Here is a 22,828-nt window from a genome sequence, read left to right as displayed (position 1 = left end):
GATACTACAACTTTTGTTCAAACTAAATATTGCACTTTATTCTTGATATATTAAAACTTTTATCAAATAATATTAAGACTTGTCCTTGAAATATACATTTCCTTTACTCATAATACAAATTTATTCTTGTGTTATTTTGCCACCTCTCAGTTTGATCCTTAAGATTATGATACATCACATTTAGTGTTAATTAAATGATTAAGAATAGCTTCTATAAAATGACTGACCATGTTCTCATTCCTTTTCCTTCAATTATTTAATTACACTTTGTGGAAAATGGAGCTGAGGTATTTGTTTTACTTCATGTTTCGCAGCTAATTGTAGTTTTAATTCAGTTTTCATGGTCTTTAATTTCACTTCAAAGTTTTTCCTTTCAGTCTCAGTTTTCCATAATGGCCCATGTTGTGTGATTGTCGGTCGGTGCTTCAGGAGGCGTTGGCCCTTTAAGTTTGGACCAGGGCCCCTCCACGCCTCGCTGAGCAGATCTCAGCCTTTGTGTTGGTCTGAGGAGGGTGGAGGGGGGGCATAGAGCTGGACCACCATGACCAGAACAGAGACCAGAACAGACCAGACCAGAACACAGAGCAGCAGCAGCAGCAGCAGCAGGCGGTGAGTTCATTTGTCTCCTGTCTTTATTCAAACTAAAAACCTGTTTCTATCAAAGTGAACAAACTAAGAGTGGCATCTGTTAAAGTTCACATTTATCAGCTCTGGAATATTTCAGATTGTTTTCTATAAATTAAATGAATCTGAACCTGTTCCGTTCACATGAGGAATTATAGATAATCCAATCATCTTCGAGTCACATTCACAGGACTTTTACTTGACAATGAAATGTTTTTTTGTGTGTTAAATCTGATGTTTGCATGGTTTTTCTTTGCAGTCATGAGAGCCACATGTTACTATTTAATGGACAAAAAACTGAATTATTTAATAAGTAATTATTTGAACTACAGTACATCTGTGATTTTTACTAAAAGTGTCCAAGTTTTGAGAAAATGTAAACTTCATTGACCTTCATGTCTAATTTTGTCAAAGACGAACATCTGTAACACACCATCTCACTTTCCTTATCACTTGTTGATGTAATTTCCAGTCAGATAAAAAACTATTGGTCAACTAAGATATACGTATAAATTAGATTCTGTTGTGACTTATATTTGGTCTTGACTGTATTCAAACTAACAACCAACCTGTTTCTAGATCTTAGACACTGTGTTTTAATATTTAAGGATTACTTAAATTATTAATTACAGTACAGTTTCTAAAAATTGATCAACAACTTCCTTTTGAAGAAACACAGTTTTCTTGGTTGACTCAGTTTCTCTTTGGGACAATAATGGATTTAAGCTCTTTATATAATGAATGAATCAATAAATCAACAGAGAAATTAAGGAATCTATCTGAACTACACCTATATTTTTTTTTTACTAAAAGTCTCCAACATTATTCAAAGTAAATGTATGAAGAATGTTAAACATAAAAACATATCATTAAGTTTCAATTTTATCTTCCTTTGTCATTTCCAGCACCTGTCAGTCAAATAAAGAATTGCTATTAATCAAAATATGACATGAATAATTTCAGGCGTTACTGTGAATGTATAATTTTGAAACCTTGTAACTCTGGTTTCGAAACATGTTTTATTAATAAAGTTTATTTACTGATGACAAAATCAACCCTTACTCCACCAGAGTAATCATCTTTCAGTTCACTGACACATTCAGGAACCCAATTAAAACAGTCTTTTGTCTAAATATTTTATTCTTGATTTTTACTGACTTCATTTGTGAAATTTTACCACTTTTTTTCTTAATATATTGTAAATTTTTCCTTGGAATGTTACAGTTTTTCCTCAAAATATTATGTTTTTCTTCTTGAAATATTGCAACTTAATTTTCAAAATGTTACTTTTTTCATAAAAGTCTTTAACTTTACTCATAAAATGCTACAACTTTTCCCCAAATATTATGATTCTATTCTTAAAATACTACTTTTATTCTTTAAATGTTACAGTGCCATCTCTTGAAACATTATGACTTTATTCCTGATGTATAATAACTTTAATTCTCTAAATATTAAAAAGATATTAAACAACATGATATGAGCATGAATTAATATTTAAACTGCTCTGTTTACATTATAACTGATCAATAATCAAAGAATCAGTTCACACTGATTCTGCTTTTGTTTAAAGTAAAAGGCTTTTGTCAAATCTGACGTTTTGGGAGCTGGATGGTTTCTCTTTCATAAGGTCAGTTTTAATAGTAATACAACACTCTACCAGTTAATTGATGAGAACATGTTTCTGTAGGTGATGAGCAGTAAAACATTATATCCAGAGTGTAGTGATAACAAAATTAAAAGATAAAGTTAGTTTTTCTCCTCAGTGAAATTTTTTATTTACGTGTTATTAAGTGCAGTTTTAAGTGGTTATAAATGTAGTAGTTATAGAAGAAAATTCAAGTGTATTGTCAACAAATATACCTGAAAATATGAAGAAGTTTATCTGTTGGTTTGGATTCTTTTCATAACTTCTAGTGGGTCCTTTCAGGTCTACTTTCAGGATTTAAAAGGATCTGATTATCCTGTCCTTTTACACTCTTAATTGTTTTTGTTGATGAATCATTGTGTATTTGGAAATCATGGTTTAGTTGTTATGTTTTGGCAGGAAATTGGCTCCATTTGCTAAGACTTTCAGTTTGTTGATCTTTCATTAGTTTTTAGTTTTAGTTGTATGAAATGACTAGTTTTAGTTGAGTTTTTCTTAACTTGTTTTGTAGTGTTAATATTATGTTATGTTCTATTAATATTATAGTACATATTTCCACATGGACATGGGGATGTAAGCCCGTACAGATGGTGCTTATGTTAACAGTATTGATCATTTTTCTTATGAGTGAAAGGCTGTAGATTTAAAGTACATAAATACATAATCTTTGACATCTCAGCAAAAATATCTTGTTCATTTTGCTTTACTGTTATTTTGTTGTATTTAGTTTGTAGTGATAAAGACACGTTTATAAAATCAACTAAAACAACACTAAAACAATAAGAATGAATACAGCAGTAGATGTTGTAAAGTCGTTACCATGGTTACGATGTTAACCCTGCATCCCTGGCCATGTTTCAGGTGTGTCAGGTGAGTTTCCTCCCGGGGGCGGGCAGGTCCAGGATGCGGTGCACTGTTGTCAAGTCTCTCTCCAATATTGCACTCGTCCCGGCCTCCCCGGCCCATGGGTCACGACCCCATGACCCCTCCCCCTCTCCCCCTCGGCCTCTGAGGAGGATGGACATACCACTGGAAAGAAGAAAAAGAAGGTGAACATGGAAACACAAAAAGTCAGAAGAAACATCTTAAAGAAGTTTGATGGCCCTCTGATTTATTTTGCAAAACTGATTTCAACTTCTACGCCAGGGGTGGCCAACCCTGGTCCTGGAGAGCCACAATCCAGCATGTTTTAGATGTTTCCCTCTTCCAGCACACCTGATGGTCGTTATCAGGCTTCTGCAGAGCTTGATGATAGGTTCATCATTTGACTCAGGTGTGTTGGAAGAGGGATACATCTAAAACATGCTGGATTGTGGCTCTCCAGGACCAGGGTTGGCCACCCCTGTTCTACGCCAAAACATGTCAGCAAAATGTCAAACACTACTAAATAATAAAATTTAAAATACAAAATAATAGATACTTACGTGAAGCTGACAACCATGTTAATTCCAAAAATGTCCAGAAATAAGGCTCAATACCAAACTGTAAAAGCTTTTACATCATTTTCATCTTGTTGCATCTTTTATGTTGTTTTCATCATGTTTTTGTCTTGTTGAGTCTTCCATGTCTACATCTTGTGTCTTTGTCATCTTGTTATTTTGGGTTCCAATCCTTAGTTAGGGAGAGGACGCCATAGAATCTGAACCCAACATAATACATGTCTTCCTGCTGAGACAAGCTGCACTGCCCTCAGACTTTACTTTATTTGTACCTGTAGGTAAAAGTTGTTTGTTTTTAAGACGTCTGTGTGGGCACACATTTTACTGACAACATAGACAAAAAACAAACATGAGAACATAAAGTACAATGAACAACCAAGGCTCCAATAAAATCAGTGCTCAGATGGAGAAAATGGCAGTAAAAATGACTGTAAAAATAGCAAAAATCGCAACTCACAGCCAGTTTAAGAAAAGTCATGACTGAGTTTATTTCAACAAAGATATGTACAGAACATTTAAAGGTACAGTCTGCTGTTTTCACCTCTTGCTGTAACACTAGCCAATCAGCTTTCATCTTTTAGTTCAGCTGTTAAAGGTGTTCCATGTTTGTTCTTTGGTTAAACTGAACTCAACAACAATACACACACACGCACACATACACACAAATATACACACACACTCACACAAACACACATATAAACACATATAAGCACTCACACAAAACATTCAAACTACAGTTGACATGGATTCAGAGGAGCTCATCTGTGTGTTTGTTTGTGTATATACATATACAGTCTTTCAGCTCTCAGACCTGAACGTGCATCAGGACTTGTTTACGATGAGATTGGAAGTCTTCAGGCACCGTGTCTGAAAAGGAAAAAAAACCCAATCATAAAGAATAGACAACAAAAACAGGTGTTAAACATTACATTTCAACAGCTTATTAGTTGACATTCAACAAGAGAAGACAAAATAAGTAATAATGTTTTTTGTTGTCCCAAAGTATGCAAACATTGAAATAGATTTAGATTTTACAGTTTTCAATGATATATTAAATACTGAACGTAAACTATTGAAATGTCACAAATATTCTTTAATAATATCCAAATAAAGTGTGACCCAGTTTTCCGAGTGGTCTTACCGTTACATCGGTAGCGCAGGTTAGACCAGATGATGTTTTCCTGAGAGAAGCAGAAGACACCGAGTCTGCCACCTCTCATCGTGGTGTCAGTAACGACGCCGGAGTCAGCCACGAGGTCAGTCCCCTCAAACAGCTTCATCCTGACAATGCAGATAAAAGGGACACTCCGAATTAAAAACCCAACACTCCGAGTTAAAAACCCAACACTCCGAGTTAAAAACCCAACACACTGAGTTAAAAACCCAACACTCCGAGTTAAAAACCCAACACACTGAGTTAAAAACCCAACACTCCATCAGGTCAACACCCAGACATGCCAGGTCAGAAAACAAACACTACATCAGGTAGCGGCCAATCACAGAGCTCATACAAACATCAAGGGGAGGAGATCCACAGAAACTCAGGATATGATGAAGAAAACCTGCCCATGAGCAGGTTAGGTTGACAGAGTAAGTTGCCATAGTGACAGACTCAGGGTTAAACTAAACTCCCTTTGTGAAACTGAAAACCCAGATTTGCCCTGGTTTGAGGGTTAATAAACTCAGAGATTGGACTACACTGGTTATCTGGAACAAGGTACGGTCAGAAAAAAACCCTACAAATGTCCAGATGTCCATGTGTTGGATTTAGCGCCCCATGTGGTAACAATCTATAGTATTCTTTTAACAATCCATTAGGTCTTCAAAAGTAGAATCATTTGAACAAATATATGACACTTGAGAAGAAAACTGAGATTTTTCCACCTTAAGAACAACTTTGGTGGTGGATGAAAACTCCTTGTAGTTTCTCGGTTTGATCGATTTGAGCAGATGTGAATGACATAATCCAGAGGTAGTTAAGTTTGAAAGTTTGGTGGTGTGAATTTTTGAGAACAGGTACTGTAGATCAGTAACTTTATCAAAATTTTGTTTTCAATTGTGTTCATACAGTAAATAAATGTGACTGTTTTAAACATGCGTGTGTCTGATACTGTGCATCATTGAGTCATTTAGGGCATTTTTACACTGAGAGCTGATTTACTCTGATCTGATTCAGTTGATGAATTTGTAAACTTGGAGCATTTCCTCTCTTTCCACACAGTAAAAATAAATCCAAGTTAACCAAAATGCACTGCTGCAAACCATGTGAGAGTGTGGGCAAGTGAAAAAAAAAAAAAAGTAGCGCATGAAACAATGTGTTTTTATATGAGATAAAATGTGCTTTGTGGTATGCTTTAAATTCACATCAGTGAGGACTGTGACTGAGAGCAGCTCTGAAACAATACAGTGAGTGAGAGAGGTACAGGGAGAATGGAGAGAGAACGATTTGAAAAGACTGTGTAAAAACCTTCGTCCTCCTCCTCATTTCTTTTCTCCTCTTTCCCAGCTGAAGAATGTGAGTCCAGACTTTTTAATCTGTGTAAAACACATGGACTGACCCTTTCAACCCCGTCAGTCTGTTCACAATCTGAAGTCAAAATAAAAAATTAAAAACTGTAACGGCACCTTTAACACCTTCTTTGCACAATAACAAACTCCAGACTGATCAGGTGATTATTAATCGATCGTCCATTGTCCTGATCACTGTGATTCCGCCATCAGAACCAGAATCAGTCCAGCTCTGCTCCACACTGTCTCTACGTCTCATCTGCATATCAACGGTTGCTGAGGCGGATTCTTGCCAGGGCTTTGGTCGTCATGGCGACCAGTACAATAGAGTACCGGGGGGCCCGGGGTCCACAAAGAAGTTAGAGAGAGAAAGAATGCAGTAAAGAGAAAGGAACGGCAGACGAGAGCAGGAGACCCAGCTGCAGCCACCAACATGACTGCAATACATACTGATACTATTACTGATACTGCAGTATTGTACATGTAATACCACTCAAACTACTGTAATATACAGAATACTGCTGATACTGCAGTATTATACACATAAATCTACTGAAACTGCTGTAATATACAGAATATTACTAATACTGCTGTATTCCTGCAGAAATAGGAAAAGTCTGAAAAATTTGGGCCAAATGAACAATGAAAATTAAAACCTAAAAAACTGATATTAAAATATTGTTTGACTTATATGTCATTAAAGACACATGTGGTATACACTGTAGGAGCACAGCATATTCAATTTGTAAAAATATACATCCACTAATCACATTTAGGTTTCAACACATTCAAGAAAAAGTTGGAACAAGAGCAATTTATATCTAATAATGAGTTGAAATAATTTGATTTGACACAGGTGATGTAAAGAGGTAAATAATCACAATTGTCCAGAAGCAGCAACCAGGAAAGGTCTGGTGTTTTAGGAGCAAAGACGGTTTGAGTATCAACAGTTTTTCAACAAATTTGTGAGAGAATATTTGAAATGTTTAGAGCCAATGGTCTTCAAAGAAAGACAGGAAGAGATTTGAATATTTCACCTTCTACTTTGCAGAACAGAATTAAAAGTTTCAACAAATCTGGATGCACTTCAGAGCATAAAGGGCAAGGGTTCAAGTGTAACACTGAGATATCTGATCCCTCAGGCGTCACCACATGAAGAACTGCCACAACAACCACCCCTGTAAAACTTTACAACATTTAGTTACAGACACAAATGTCAGTCTTGCCTGATGATGCCCACCTTTAGGCCCTTCCCCTCCAGTATGGTCATACCTGATGTGGCCTATCTTTAGACCCCTTCTCTCCAGTGTGATCTTACCTGATGTAGCCCACCTGTGGCCGGTGGCTGAGCTGCCAGCGGTACGAGGTCTTGTCTTTCCAGCCTAGGTTTCGGGGGTCTTTCCACAGCAGCTTCACCTCTCCTGTTGTGTCTCCAGTGTGCCACAGGGCGTTCCTCAGAAACTCACCAGGACCTGTCACAGACTTCACTGCCTGCAGAGCACACAATACAGATCAATACATTTCTTTCAATTAGAAACATCATGTGGACATTAGACTTTCAAACCCACGGTTTGATGTACCTATGCAATAAAGTATTTGTAGAACAGTGAATAACAAAAGTGGTGGATCTGTAATAAACGGCTACACCCTTTACTACTGTTTTGATTTCTGTCATGAATGTAAGACTCTCCAGAAACCTTGAAGGGTAGATGACAGTAGATTATAGTAGAATACAGTAGATTATGGTAGATGACAGTAGATTATAGTAGAATACAGTAGATTATAGTAGATTACAGTAGATTATAGTAGAATACAGTAGATTATAGTAGATTACCTTGAGCTGCAGGGCAGGCTGGGCATTGGCTCTGAAAGGCAGACTCTGCCAGTACATCTGCTCTGTCTGTTTCCACATCACCACATAAAAACTAGATGAATCTTGGTAGCCGAAGATGAAACCAGCATAGTCATCATCGGTGACAGTGTTGACGTGGAATGTTCCCTCAAAGTCAACACCATTAAATGCTGTGTAGCCTGCAGACACACAGAGCATTCACAGTAAGGGCTGGGGATCTGGTCTGATGTGGTTCATAAAGTTTAAAAAAAAAAACACTCACCCACAGCGAGACCTGGGTCGCTGTTCATTGTCTGGATGATCTCCATCCCCTGAGACACAACAAGACCATTTATACCAAAGTCTGACCTGAAGACAGACTTGTAGGATCTTATTTATCAAGGGTGCTCCAAACCATGAGTCACTGATCATTATCAGCCAGTATTTGTTTTAAACATTTTGATCTGCAGTCTATTTTAAGTTTAATTAGAAGAGCTGATGGTGTGACCGAAAATGACAATAAACTTAAAATTTGTCAAGTGTGTTAAAAGGAAATCCCTCATGACACCTGTGACAACATCACAAATATTATCAGATATCTGAAGGTTAGTCATGAAATACAATGAGTGATATGACAAGTTTTCAAAGTTCACTCAGCATTCACTGTACACACAGCAACCCTATTTGCCAAAATATGTAGTAAAGTATGTGCTGAAGTAATAAGGTGTGCTGTGCACACTACATTCTATTTTATTTTTTGCGACTATTTTGTTAAGAAGAGTTTAAATGAGGATACATGAAAAACAAGGCAATATAGACCCTGTGATTGATGTTGGCTGTAAAAAGTCCTGATCAGAGCACCTGTATCACTTCAGCAGGGGTCAAAGGTCACCTGGTTCAGCACCACCCAGTTGGGATCAATCTGGGCATCGCCCTCAGGATCAAGGATCACCGTCTGATAGGCTCTGAAGTCTGTCAGAGTGACCTCAGCACTCTCTGGACAAACGTCAAACAAATCCATCACTGCATCGTTGTCAAAGTCGTTTTCACAGACGTCGCCAATGCCATTCACTAAGAGACAAAGAAATGGGTTACAATCAATAAAGAAAACTAATAAATATTACAGATTTGACTGTAAAAATCTCTTTTCATTAATTGTAATAAAAATAAAAACTGAGCTTTACAAAAAGAAAATTGCTGAAACTGTAGCGTGTTCATAAAACTAACCAAAATAAACTGAAAGAACAGAGAAAATGTCCATTCTTCTATTTATTGGTAGTTATTAAATCTATCGGTCTTTTAGCTGTTTCAGTTTCACACCAGCAGATGGCATCACAAGGGAGAATGTCAAGAACACTCCAAACTTTGAATAATATTTGTGTCAGATGAGAGATAGATTCTAATAGTGGAAAAAACAATTTAAAAGTCCTTTTAAACTCAAAGGAAATAATATCAGAACATGCCTCATATTTTCATGCAAAGGCAAATTTACAATTTCAGAATCTCACAGAATATTAAAGGTTTTGTGTTATAAATGTGTCTCCTTGTAAATATGCCATTTGGAGCTCTTCATTTGTATATAAACCCCCTCCATCATGTTTTAACTTTTTTCATTTAAACTGGTCTAATACTCCGTCATAATCACATTCTGAAAACCCATTAACACTGTAAATAGATAGAATTCTTTTAAAATGCACCTTTACTGTTTCATTATGTCTTTGATCAATGTTATGTATGTGCAAAATAAATCAATATTCAAGATGTAAACCACACCAACAAACTTACTTTAAAAACTAATTTAAAGCAAAACAGAGAATAAAAGTTAAAATGATAAATTCAAATCAATTACAATATGGAATTAATGCATTGTGTTATATATGTATTTTGAAACTAAGAAAGATGCTCTAGATGGTTGAAACTTTGAATGAACGTTCTGCTATACAAAATAAAAAATAAAGACTTATCCTTTCAAACCTAAAGTTTCAGATGTAAAATCCATAAAGAACAGTAGAACAATAAAACTCAGAACATGTTTTGGATAAATATTCCTGTCCAGCTGGGCATTGTGAGAGTTGCAGTCTTACTGTCAGAGTCTTTCTGGTTGGGGTTGACAATAAGTCTGCAGTTGTCGTGATCGTCAAGGATGCCATCGTTGTCATCATCATGGTCGCAGTCATCTCCAAGGCCGTCGTTGTCCGAGTCCAGCTGCGAGCTGTTGGGGATGTCGGGACAGTTGTCTCTGCTGTCCTGCAAACCATCTCCATCCCTACAAAAAGATCAAAGATCACAAGTTTGTCTAATGTGAATAGCACATGTGTGTTCTGTGTGTGTATAATCTGTACATACGTGTCCTGGTTGGTGTCACAAACATCTCCCACCAGGTCATTATCAACGTCAGTCTGAAAAGGATGAGACACAAGATGGACAATATTTTTGTCTGTGTAAAACAAAGTTCATGTACAGTCTGGAACATAAGTATTTGGAAAGTGACACAAATTTTGTAATTTTGCCTCTGTACACCATCACAGTGAACTGGAAATGAAGCAGACAAGATGTGACTGAAGTGTAGCTTTAATTCAAGGGCTTTAACAAAAATATTGTACTAATTAAACCCATACAAACATAGTCCTTCCAGTTTAATTTGTTTTCGTGTTGTTTGATTCAATAGTCCATTCCTTTGTACATAGGCAGATTCTAACTATTCCATCAATTACCTGATGGTTTTCAATAAACGTCAACATATGAAAAGTGTACCTGCATGGGGTTGCTGAGTTCAGGGCAGCTGTCACAGGCATCTCCCACTCCATCTCTGTCTCGGTCCGTCTGCATTGGGTTGGGAACTTTCGGACAATTATCCAGGACATTTGGGATACCTGGACATAAAACATTCATGTGAGAGAGGTCTGACCTCTGACCTCTGGATGCTGCAGACTCTGTTCACATTTTTCTGTCCCACCATCTCCATCGATATCCTGGTCACAGGCATCTCCCTGCCCATTGCTGTCAGTATCCTTCTGATCACTGTTGGGGACGTTGGGACAGTTATCACAAGCATCTCCAAATGAATCGCTGTCAGAGTTCTGCTGGTCTTTGTTTGGAACCAGGCGACAGTTATCCTGAGTGACACAGGACACAGGAGAATTATAGCTAACAAAAAACAAAAACCAGTGCTAATCTTCTGGCACCAAAAACTACTACATAGATTTACTAAAAACATGCAGTTACAGGGGTTGGACAAAATAATGGAAACACCTTAAAAAATCAACAAAATATAATTTAATATGGTGTAGGTCCGCCTTTTGCGGCAATTACAGCCTCAGTTCTCCGAGGTATTGATTCATACAACTTGTGAATTGTTTCCAAAGGAATTTTAAGCCATTCTTCAGTTAGAATACCCTCCAACTCTTTTAGAGACGATGGCGGTGGAAATCGACGTCTTACTTGAATCTCTAAAACTGACCATAAATGCTCAATAATGTTGTGGTCTGGGGACTGTGCCGGCCATACGAGATGCTCAACCTCATTAGAATGTTCCTCATGCCATTCTTTAACAATTCTAGCTGTATGGATTGGGGCATTATCATCTTGAGGTGAAGGTGTTTCCATTATTTTGTCCAACCCCTGTAGTTAGCTAGGGAAAGACGTGGGTACAGTTTTTGCTACAAACTTCCATTTGTTTTCATAAGAATTTTCCTTTCAGGGGGAAATTAAAAACTACAGTGAGTTGGTACCTGAGCGCCTTCAGTGGTAGCTCACTGCTCCTAATGTGTGGTATGTGCTAATGCTAATACTAGTCACTGTGTGTGTAATAGGATGGGTAAAATGTAGAGACCGAATTTCCCTATAGGGACAATAAAGTGAGTTAACCTTAAACTCAAAGTAAACTAAAATCATAAACTGAACTGAAACAAAACAAAAACAAATTTCTAAAGTATCAGAACTTTAATTATACAATCTCTAACCTCAACATTTTTGATTCCATCTCCATCTGCATCTTCATCACACTGGTCTCCGATGCCATCGTTGTCAGCGTCCTCTTGTCCAGAGTTTGGAGTGTAGACACAGTTGTCCTGGTGGTTGGAGACAAGACAATCAGCCAAGCATGCAACAGAGTTGATGTCATGTGAAACTACAACCTCTTGTTTCATCCTGGTGAAATAAAGTCATGACTAGACATGGTGATCTTACCTGTTTGCAGTGTTTGTTGTTGTCCATGCAGGGCAGAGAGCGGTCTGGGTAACCATCGATGTCTGTGTCAAAGCCACATGTATTCCCGTTACCAGCCCAGCCCACGTTACACTGAACACACACACACACACACACACACACACGTTTAAATATATATATGTTGAAACTGTAATGTATAACTCAAAACAGTGAGTGACTCACAGGTGACTGGGATCACTTACTACACAGGAAACCTCTCCATTCCTCTCCATGGCACAGTGGGCATTGTTGTCACAGGGGTTAAAGGTCAATGCCGCACACGACTTTCTGGGGAAGCAGCCTGCAGTCTGGTTACCTAGGAAACCTGGTTTACAGCCTCCGCATTTATATGAGCCCTGAGAGTACAAAAATAAAACAAATAAACAAAGACACAAAAAAGAAATACAAACTGTGACACTAGAGAAGCTGAAATGTGCAAGTGTTGAATGATTTTCTCTGGGGTGTTACAGTAGCATGTCCACCAGAGGGCACTATCTAACCACAGCTTAGTCTGACATCTACTGATACATCTACCCACACCTAAAGCTATCAGACAAATTCAGCAAAGAAAAAGAATTATATCTGTCTAAGATGTAGTGGGTGTAGAGGAAATACTGGTCAAGCTCAAGTAAAGTGCAAGTATTTAAAATATGTACAGATTTAAAGTAAAGAAGCAAAAGCACAGAGAGCAGACGTGAACTCACCACAGTGTTGATGCAGACAGAGTTTGATACACAGGCGTCTGGTAAATCCACACACTCATCAATATCTGCACACTCCTGAAAATGTATCATACGAGTAAAAACATCATCAATTAAAGTAACATCAGTAATGTAACAGCTGAAATGCACCATGTGTTTTCAGTCTGTACAGTTTATGATCCTCAGTGTTTGTTCAGATCAAGAAAAACCACCAGTCATGACAGATGAATCATTCAAGATTTAAATAGCAGTTTTATAGATATTCTATGAATCATGGAATTCTGGTGTTTAAATCCTATGTGATAGGTGGGTTGGGAATCCATTTTCCTATTTATCACATGACTCGGAAAGAACGGAAACCAAGTAATCAGGATCGGGAATTGTAACAAGTACAGGTCTAGGAAATGAGGCCTTCAGGTACATACTTGTAAAGCAGGTTGTGGCAAAACACAGCTCAAAATCAGCTGAATATAGGATGTCAGATAAAGGAAAATGCTGAAACCCAAACATGAAAAGCCATCTGTATGCTGAGGGAAGTGGGAATTATTAATGTCGGATGGGACAGGAGTGATAATTCTACTGTGCAGGTGGTTGAATTAACTAGGGTCATGTCTTCCTGGGTTTTTGATATACGAATAAACAAGCATTAGGACATGCTGAGATACAACAAAATCTCACATCTGTCAGCTATAAACTACACAGGTAGAGGCTGCTTCTATTCTATTTTGCATGTGTGTTTGTGTGACCTGTCTGTGTGTCTTGGCGTATTCGAGGCCAGTTCCAGACAGCGGTGCCCCCCATAGTCCCGGAGGACATGGTTTACAGTTGAACCCGCCCAAAGTGTTCACACAAGCTTCAGGGGAGTAACAGGGCTGCAGCTCACACTGAGGATGAAGATGAAACATCAGCATTAATAACATAAGAATAAGGTATCATTATGCAAACACAGATTATCACACTACGTGAGTTGTCATTCAGCTGTTTCTATTTCCATTTTTCATTTCTGCCTATATTATGTAATAAATTGTTGTATGAAATGCTAACTTTTAAAAGCTTTGGACCAAATTCAGTAACTTCTGGCTTCAAAAAGTCACCATGGTGACGGCAAAAACTACTGGCAAACTCACACTACTGACAATTCAGAAACAAATTGGTAATGTCGCTGCTCATCCACTATATATTTACAGTCTGCAAGTAAAAGTGGAGTACTGTGGATCCTGGGAGTGAACAAACAAAAATTCTGAGTTTTAAAAGAAAAGCATATTAATGTGAACAGAGTCACTTGTGCATTGAATTTACAGAATAATCACCATAACCCTTATTTAAGATTCCACATGATGGTAAATGATTTGTACCTCGTCAATGTCCTGGCAGTGCGTCCCGTTGCCAGTGGTCCCAGGTGGACAGGGTCCACAGGTGTATCCAGGATACTGCAGACTGTCCATACAGGTCACACCCTTATAGCAGGGATTCGGAGTGCAGCGGGAACGAGGCTCATGGAAACCTGAAGATAGTAGGCTTCAATTAGGTCCTCAGACTGAACACATAGATTGTTGTGGGATGAATAACAAACATCTGACTCACCACAAACCTGACACTCCAGGATGGTGTTTCGGATCAGAGACATTTCCTTCACCTAAAATCATCGCCACATAACCATCAATGAAACAGCATAGTGTGTAAAACAAGCCCAACACTGTGAGATACATCACAAGTTAATAAAATATCACGCCTTAGAAACAGATTCAATGGTGCTATTTACAGAAGCACTAAGTGAAATGTAGGTGCAGGTTCTCTGAGTTAAAAAGAAATATTACTGAGTTCCTGTGCATTTTTACATGAACAGAAGTAGACCTTTTTCATTCTGTAATTGTAAGTGTCATAGTAACTTCAAATATTCAGAAAAACTTTAAGTTAAGAAGTAAGATTGGAATAACATCTAAAATTCTGCAAGAATGCATTATTTTTACTTTAGTTCTATACTTCAATACTTTTATATTTTCACCCTCAGTCACCTAAGCCTCCACAAACTGAGGGGAAACTATTCTGCATTGTCTTTGAATAAATCTGACAGACTTGATTTCTTGTTTTGTGAATTTCAATAAAGACAAAATTCAGGGATGTAAACTCAGCTTTTTAATAACATGTTTAAAATGTGAATATAAGGTCAGAGTTTTGAATTATTGATGAATACATTTGACCTTCTGATGATTTTCCCCGATCTGGACAAATGTCATTGTAAAGTTTTTCATGCCCACAGGAAGCCTGGTTTGAAGAGTCCTTATTGGAGTCAAACGTGAAATGACTTTTGAAAATGTGAAGGGTGCATGTCAGCCCAAAAAAAAGAGGAATAAAGTAATCAATAGCCATACAGATAGGCCAGATGGATTTTAATTTAAGTCAGTTTTTTAATAGTTTTTAATTCTTCATCTGACTGTTGTTACCAGTCTGAATACAGACTCAGCACAGGTGAATAATATGGACTCACTTGTTCTCTAATGTCCTGTCGAAGCTCACCCAGGATCTGATTGAAGATGATGAGCTGACCAATCAGAGCTTTAGTGTGATCACCTGACAGGTAACCATCAAACAAATGATCTCAGAACATGTGAATTGATCAGGGTATTGATTAGTCTGTGCAGTGACTCAGGTAAAAACTCACCCAGGATGGAGTTGACCTCGCCATTCACTGAAAAAAAAACAAAAAAAAAAACACACATGGTGTTCAGTATAAAATGCTCTGTAACAGGAAATGTGAGCAAAATGACCCTTTACAGTCTGAATCCCAAGAGACAAAAGGTTAAAAGTCAATCTGGGGTCAGCTGACCTATGTTGGAGGATGATGCGTCTCCCTGGAATGGACAGTCAGTCAGAGCTCCAGCTTTAGCAACACTGCCCCCTAGAACCATTCTGAGGGAATCCACTGCACCCTGAGATTCAGGACAGGACAAGAGAGGGCCTTCACTATCAGCATCCGAAAAGCGTAGCATGTTTTATTAGAATTCCCCCTGAGAGTTCATACCACATCCTAGTTACTGACAAAAATCTGACTGCATAGAGAGGCAAAACATGTTCAGAGTCAAAGTTGGAGAATCCAGTTCACATAACTCCCTTAGAGCTTCATAGACATGTTTTTAACACTTGATGATTCAAACATCACTCTATGAGTGCCTGCTAGAAAATGTTCATGTATATAAAAGCTCTCTGAAAAGACTGTCACAATGTATTTTGAAATTTTCAGAAGAGAGGTAAGATGTTTTTTTATGCTTATCTGAGGCTGTCCAAGGATTTGATTATCTTCATCAGTACCTTTGCAGACCAGAGCTACAATTAGACAAACTAAGATTTGTTGAGCACTGATATTGTTTTGATATTTTATTTTGTGTATGACTGGCAGAACATCATACTAACTCAATATTTTGTATGTTTCTATGTTTCAGGAACATAAACTGAAATAAGATAAACTAAAGTATGACCTGCAGTCGTGCATAGGCCTTCTGCCCATGTCGAATCTCCACCATGTCTGCCTCTCTGGGCAGAGGGACCAACGGTGGAAGACCCTGGCTGGAGTCAGCCAATCGACAGTCAACATACAGCTCCATCTGCATTTGTTCACGATGAAGGCCGCCGAGCCGCAGGATGATAGAATGGCTCCGCCCATCAGCCAAGTTAGCGTTTTGCAAGTTCACAGTATGGAGCTTCCCATCAGCTCGGACGTAACGAACCAGCACTGAAAATCAAGAAGAGGAATGAGAAGGAGAAGAGGAAGAAGACTGAGTTACTTGATGATAATGATCATAATGAAGTCATTGTTCCATGGAGGGGTTAAAGGGCACAATGTGCCCAAACATACACACACATAGACAGCACTTAATGAAGTTGTGGGTCAGATTATAGAGCTGTAAATGAAGGCCTGCAGCTCAGTCTGTTATTATCAGAGGAATAACAACAGAACCAGCCCAGACCTGGAGCCTCATTTATAACCCCTGTGTTCACATAAAACAAGGCCTGAAAGAGGAACACTTTCCATACAAAACTTATGATCTATAAAAACAAGCTTGACGAGAGAACTTGTGCACCTGTCAGGAAACTCTGACCAACAAACGCACATTTTAAAGACAGACTGAGGAACCTAAAGATGTAGACGGTGAAGTGGTGAATTGAAGCCAGTCATAAGAGTGTACTGTATTATTGTATTAATTCTATCATCAGTAGTTTTCCAGATACCTGTAGTGAAGTGGATGTGATTTCATTGTCAATATTGTCAGCATGGGGTACACTAATACCAGTATTTGCAATGACAACTCATTTTCTGTTACTTAATTCTGTTTTCGTTGTTATTTATTACCCCTTTTGTGTCTGGGAAATCTTCATTACATACATATAAAAACAGAATGAAAAATAAGTGAGCTGTTGTAAAGTTTGTCTTTCATTATATCATCACTTCTTGAATGCAAATTCGATGATTTAGCTTGTGAAAAAACTTTAAATATGACTCAGCTGATAAGTATTAGCCTCTGATCAATACTAGCCAATATCAGCTATTTATATTCTATTTCTAATATCAGTGTATGAATATATAAAGAATGACTGAATGAATGTAAAAACCAAGTCTGAAATTACTATGTTCGGAACTGGGGCCAGATTTAGAAATGAGATGAAAATGGGCTCTCAGCTCTGGATTGTCTTCTGGACCATGTTGATAGATACTGTCTTTGTGTGTGTGATCTTTGTCAGAGCAATAACTATATCATTGAGAAAATGACAAATATCAAAAAGTGTCTTAATACTTCCCTACAGTGAAGAATCCTTTAAAAAGTTAATGAATATGGATCTGGATATTTTAAAAACACATAGTTCAGTAAATGTGCTATTTTGTTGTGATGTTCAGTCCAATCTTAACTCAGCTTTACAAATTTTACACAATTTTCTGTGCCCAAATAAGGTTCAGCACTCAAACCACTCTAGATTCAGCCAGAGCCAGATAATGTCAATCAAAGTGCAAAGAATCAAAACAAGTAAAATCACTTCTCCTATTTGCTATTCTTCAGCCAAGACCAACAAGTCTTCGCAAGTTTTGTTTAGCATATTTTATTTTAAACTGATTTGGTGTTATTAACCACTGTAAGTTTTCCATGGTTTGTATGCAGAAAGGGTAAGAAATAAAACAAATAAATAAATAAAACATTTTCATGCAGACCCCTCAATGCCACTAAAGTCGAAAATGCACTAAAGTCTTCCACAAACTGAGGAAAAATGTCTAAAATGAGTTTTTATTCAATCCCAGAACCACAGAACTCCACCCCCGCACCACAACCACAATACCTACGCCCCCAAGAAACCTCTGGAATTATTCCAGTCATGCATTGTAGAGTGGCAGATACAGAAAGCCCAAGAATCTGTATTGGAACTGAAAAACGTCCAATCAGTCCATTAGTAATACCACCAATACAATTTGTTTTCAGTGTTTTTAGATGTGTCCATTGCTCATTTGTATAGATGTACATGTCATTGAATCTCCATTATATTTCAAATGTGATCAGTCAAGTTTGACAGGAGGCTTGCCACTACACCAAGCTAACTTGCCACTACACCACAAAATTTGGCGCAAATGTTCACCTGGACTCAGGGAAGAGTTAGAGTGTGGTAGCCACACCTCAAGGTCACTTTGGCCTCACAGTTAGTTAGTGACCATGAATGCTAGTAATTGAAAAAAAACTTCAAGAACAAATTGTGATGACAGAAGAGTAGATGCATATGATAGAACTCATTGTTGTGGCTCTTGTGCGTAAAATCCCTGCAGTGACTGTGCAGTGGAGACACAAAGTGGTTACCAAACAGGTACATAGAGATGTGCCAATTAGCAAAAGTCAGTGACAGACCTCAAATTATCATTTCACTCCATATCCTCATGAGTTCTAATCATTATGCGTGCCAAGTTCACCACAGTATTTTTCAGCAATATTTATTTATTTGATAAATGAATAAGTCATCAAATAATCAACAAATTAATAAATAAATCATGTTCACATATGGAACTTCTAAAATACTATTCCAGTTTGTGGGAAACTACTGATTCTTATGATCATTGTGTTTAGTTAGACTGTGGTAAACATGTTTCCCCTCTCCCATCATTCACTGTAAAGAACAACTGATCAGCAGCACATATATGGACCAGCATTCGCAAGGTATTTTTATTATGGACCTATTATGGTTGAATGTAGGTGTATATACACCACTGTTAGAGGACTGACAGAACCTCTTTGGCTTCTTTTCCATAAAAACATTCCATCTATTTTAAACTCTTTGTTGTAGGTTTTAATGAATGAACCACTCTTTTTCTACAGAGCCCAGACTACAATTCCCAGAATTAATCATAAGAGACTGTGATGAACTGACCTTTGTTGATTTTCCCCATGACAGCAAGCTCCAGGTACTTCTTGTTGTCCTGTTTACTGTAGAGACCCACCAAGACTCCGCCCAGCTTCGCTGGTAGCCGGAACGTTGACACCACGTACACATCACTGAGTGTGCTCAGACCACCTGAGAGCTTCTCTATAGCTGCAACGCTCTGCTTTGAATCCTGAAGGCTCAACACGTCAATTACTGAGGAGGAGGAGAAGAAAGGGATGGGTCGATGGATGGATGGATGGACGGATGGGCTTGGTTTGTCTTGTCCTCAAATGTTGATGGCTCATGTTGAAGAATAAAATGTCTTTGTACAATATGGATCTTCAATAAACAATGGTTTAGTAAAAGATAATTGATAACATTTATTCTTTCATCTAAACTTTTTCAGCTTCTAACAATCAAGTCATTGCCTCATAAAACCTGAAAAATTCAAGAATAAAACTAAAGAACTGTAGAAACTAAAATTACTCAATTAATTTAAAGGAAAATTAATAAAACCTTCTTACAGACTTGTATACTCAGTATACAAGTCCTTCATTTATAGGTAATATTATCATTATTGGACTTCTTTATGTTTCTCTATCATTGACAATAGGCTGTCACCATGGTTACAGGTGATGTGGGTGTATTTGAACTCTTTACCTCCTCGTTGAACATTCAGGCTTTTATTTTGAAACTGACACTGATTTAAAACATTATCAGGTGATTTTTTTCCTGTTCCAAGCTGTAGCTGATTGGACACTTGAAACTCAGAAGCCAACACAAACACCTCAGAGGAAGAACAACAAGACAGCTGATAATCCACCACCCGTTTCCCATCCTGTTGCTGATGTTTCAATAGTAACCATGACAACTATTAACAATCACAACACCTGCCAGAAACTGAAAGTAACTAGGTCATTAACAGCACAACAAGAATGGTTGAGATACAGCATGACATCCATGTTTATTATCTTCTGACTGGTGAAGATTAACTGATGAACCAGAACCAATAAAATACTGATTGTTGTAGTGACACTCACTCACAGAGGAGGTTTGACCTCTGACTGCAGACTGAGTTTTCAATGAAACCTTCTGGATATGAGCATACACACCTGGTCTGGAGGTAGCCTTACACTTTGTTAATGGTAAAACTTCAATGAGAGAAGAAATGTGTTAGACAGCATGCTTACATGCACCTCCTGTTCTCCTTTAATATGGGGTCTTTTCCTACCAGCTGATCACATTTGTACAAACCTCTGTATGAACTATCATAGTCAGCTTACACTTAACATTATAATGATTCATTTCCTGCTTTTATAGTCTCCAAAGACTATGAAAGCAATGTAAGTTGTATCTCATAAATATGACTTACTATATCAAAATAATGACCCTGCTTCCTGTCATGAATAACAACCCCTTAGCTGTAAAAAAAAAAAAAAATCGCTGTAAATCAAAGCCTCTTGGGGTTTGTTGCTTTAACTGTTTCATAATCATCACTATCATGAATTAAGTTCTCACAAAACAGTGAATAACAGCTCATAACACTAGAACATTTTGTCCAAATCATAGCTTTATGTTACAATATCATGACATTAAACGTAACTAATGTGAAAAACTTACTCATTATTATGAAACTATTTATTACTAGGTTATTATTAGGACATAATAGTCATAAAACAGAAGGAGTTACATTAGACACCATGATATTTCCTTTTATTTAGCTCCTTTAACTTGTGGTGTTTTAGTGCAGGGGTTCTTACCTTGTACGTCCGGTCCGTCCGGGACTCCCGCCGTGAACTGAACACCGATGACTGACAGCAGAACCGGGACCAAGACCCTCCAGCCCATATTTGAGTGGTTACCGGGGAAAGAATGAAGAAAAACCCGAAGAATCAACAGAGAACCGGGGATAAAGGTGGGAAAAGTGTCAAAGAGCGGCTCCAGGAGCCACACACCGGCGGCCGGCTACCGGAGGAGAACCGACTGGAACCGGGCACCGAACAAACTCTGAGCCGGAGTTCGGATGGAGAAGCGGGTGAACCTAACGGACCGAGGCGTACAGACTGACAGACGGCGGGACGCGGAGCTCAGAGGGGGAGACAGCAGACCCAACTGCCTCCGCACCGACAGACTGAGGAGCGGACCGACGGACAGACTGACTGACGGACTAACGGCCGGGTTCACGAGCCCAGCTGGAAACTGGCTGCCGGCGCGCGCTCCACTCGGCTCGTGCGCGTTAAGTGACTGGATACGATTAACATAAAGCGCGCGACGACTGAAGTTGTTTTTAACATTTTCAAATAGTTTCATAGCTATAATTAGTATTAATAAATAAATAAGACATTAAAAAATAATGTTTCATAAAAGGCATTAATATGAGCAATGAAGTTTCATCAGTGACAGACACTACATGCAGTCTTTAAATAATTACACAGAAGTCATTAAAAAATAATAATAATAATAATAATAATAAAAAAAAGGGGAGGGGGGGGAACTAATAACATATAAATAATGACAACTCTGTTTTAGTATAAAAAGTAAAATAACATTGTGAAAATTTTTATATTTGCAAATTGTCTATCTACAAAGGCATAACACTTTTAGAAACAGGCACTTGGAACGGAAAAATAGAGTATTTAACTTTATGATCAGTATACTTGCCAAGACAATGACTGTCAATATCTTCTGTGAAATTTTTTTGCACTTTGCAAATTCAGCTCATGGACTGGATTGAACACTTTGGAGGGACAGTTTTTGGCTGGCAGGCCATAACTTTGATACCACTGGTTAATACACTTATGAATGAATGAATGAATGAATGAATGAATTTTTATTATTGTGTCCTGCATAAGAATATGCTCAGCCCTCACATGGGCTTATAAGACACAAAAAATATAAACCAAAGACCAAATACCAGACAATAGGCACAATAGATATAGATAAGACTGTACAAGATGTACTGACCTGTTACAAATGAAGAAATGAAAAACAGACATTTATGTAGAATGTGGGAAAAGTGTATAAGTTCAGCGTCAACCCATTAAGACTTTCTGACACTAAATTACAATTTAAGGTTTATAATCCTGAGCTACTATATTTGTTTTTCCCTTCTATTGGTAATCAATTGATGACATTCTATATATTAAAGCTTTACCATCCTTTTGATAAAGCACACAAGCACACACATATCATATTACTTCTTAGTTAATAGATGTGTTTTAACAATGAAAGGATGATTATTTATAATAGGCTCAATAAAATAAAATTAACACTCAAACAATTACAGATTTACCTACTGGCACCCTTGACATCACACCCACCATTTGAAAATCTGCAGAAAAAATTGTTCCTTTGACTGGGAATCAAATCCCAGCTGTCAGTGTTGCAGTCCAAAGCATTACCTATTGAGCTAAAACTTTGTTGGCCTAATGGCTGACCTATTTCTGATTATCTCAGTACTTTTTGGGATGTGACATTT

The 22,828-nt window shown here is 37.7% G+C and overlaps 1 protein-coding gene across 1 annotated transcript; it reads right to left on the bottom strand.

Moving 5' to 3' along the window:
* Positions 1-4,174: 4,174 nt before the first annotated feature.
* On the bottom strand, positions 4,175-21,552 carry thbs3a (thrombospondin 3a). Its single transcript, XM_030157823.1, has 23 exons — positions 21,111-21,552; positions 19,357-19,563; positions 16,434-16,687; positions 15,785-15,887; positions 15,620-15,646; positions 15,446-15,528; positions 14,542-14,593; positions 14,313-14,461; positions 13,704-13,841; positions 12,961-13,035; positions 12,460-12,612; positions 12,239-12,349; positions 12,013-12,120; positions 11,007-11,166; positions 10,805-10,923; positions 10,397-10,449; positions 10,135-10,316; positions 8,943-9,121; positions 8,334-8,382; positions 8,054-8,250; positions 7,538-7,710; positions 4,853-4,992; positions 4,175-4,578 (listed from the first exon to the last, which is right to left on the bottom strand). The coding sequence occupies exons 1-23, from the start codon at positions 21,196-21,198 to the stop codon at positions 4,517-4,519; spliced, it is 2,862 nt and encodes a 953-aa protein (XP_030013683.1). The 5' UTR covers positions 21,199-21,552; the 3' UTR covers positions 4,175-4,516.
* Positions 21,553-22,828: the final 1,276 nt, after the last annotated feature.

Source organism: Sphaeramia orbicularis, chromosome 16 (genome assembly GCF_902148855.1).
Source record: "Sphaeramia orbicularis chromosome 16, fSphaOr1.1, whole genome shotgun sequence".
Classification (NCBI taxonomy): domain Eukaryota; kingdom Metazoa; phylum Chordata; class Actinopteri; order Kurtiformes; family Apogonidae; genus Sphaeramia; species Sphaeramia orbicularis.
Note: the sequence above shows the minus strand (reverse complement) of the source record. Positions and strands in the feature narration are given on the sequence as shown.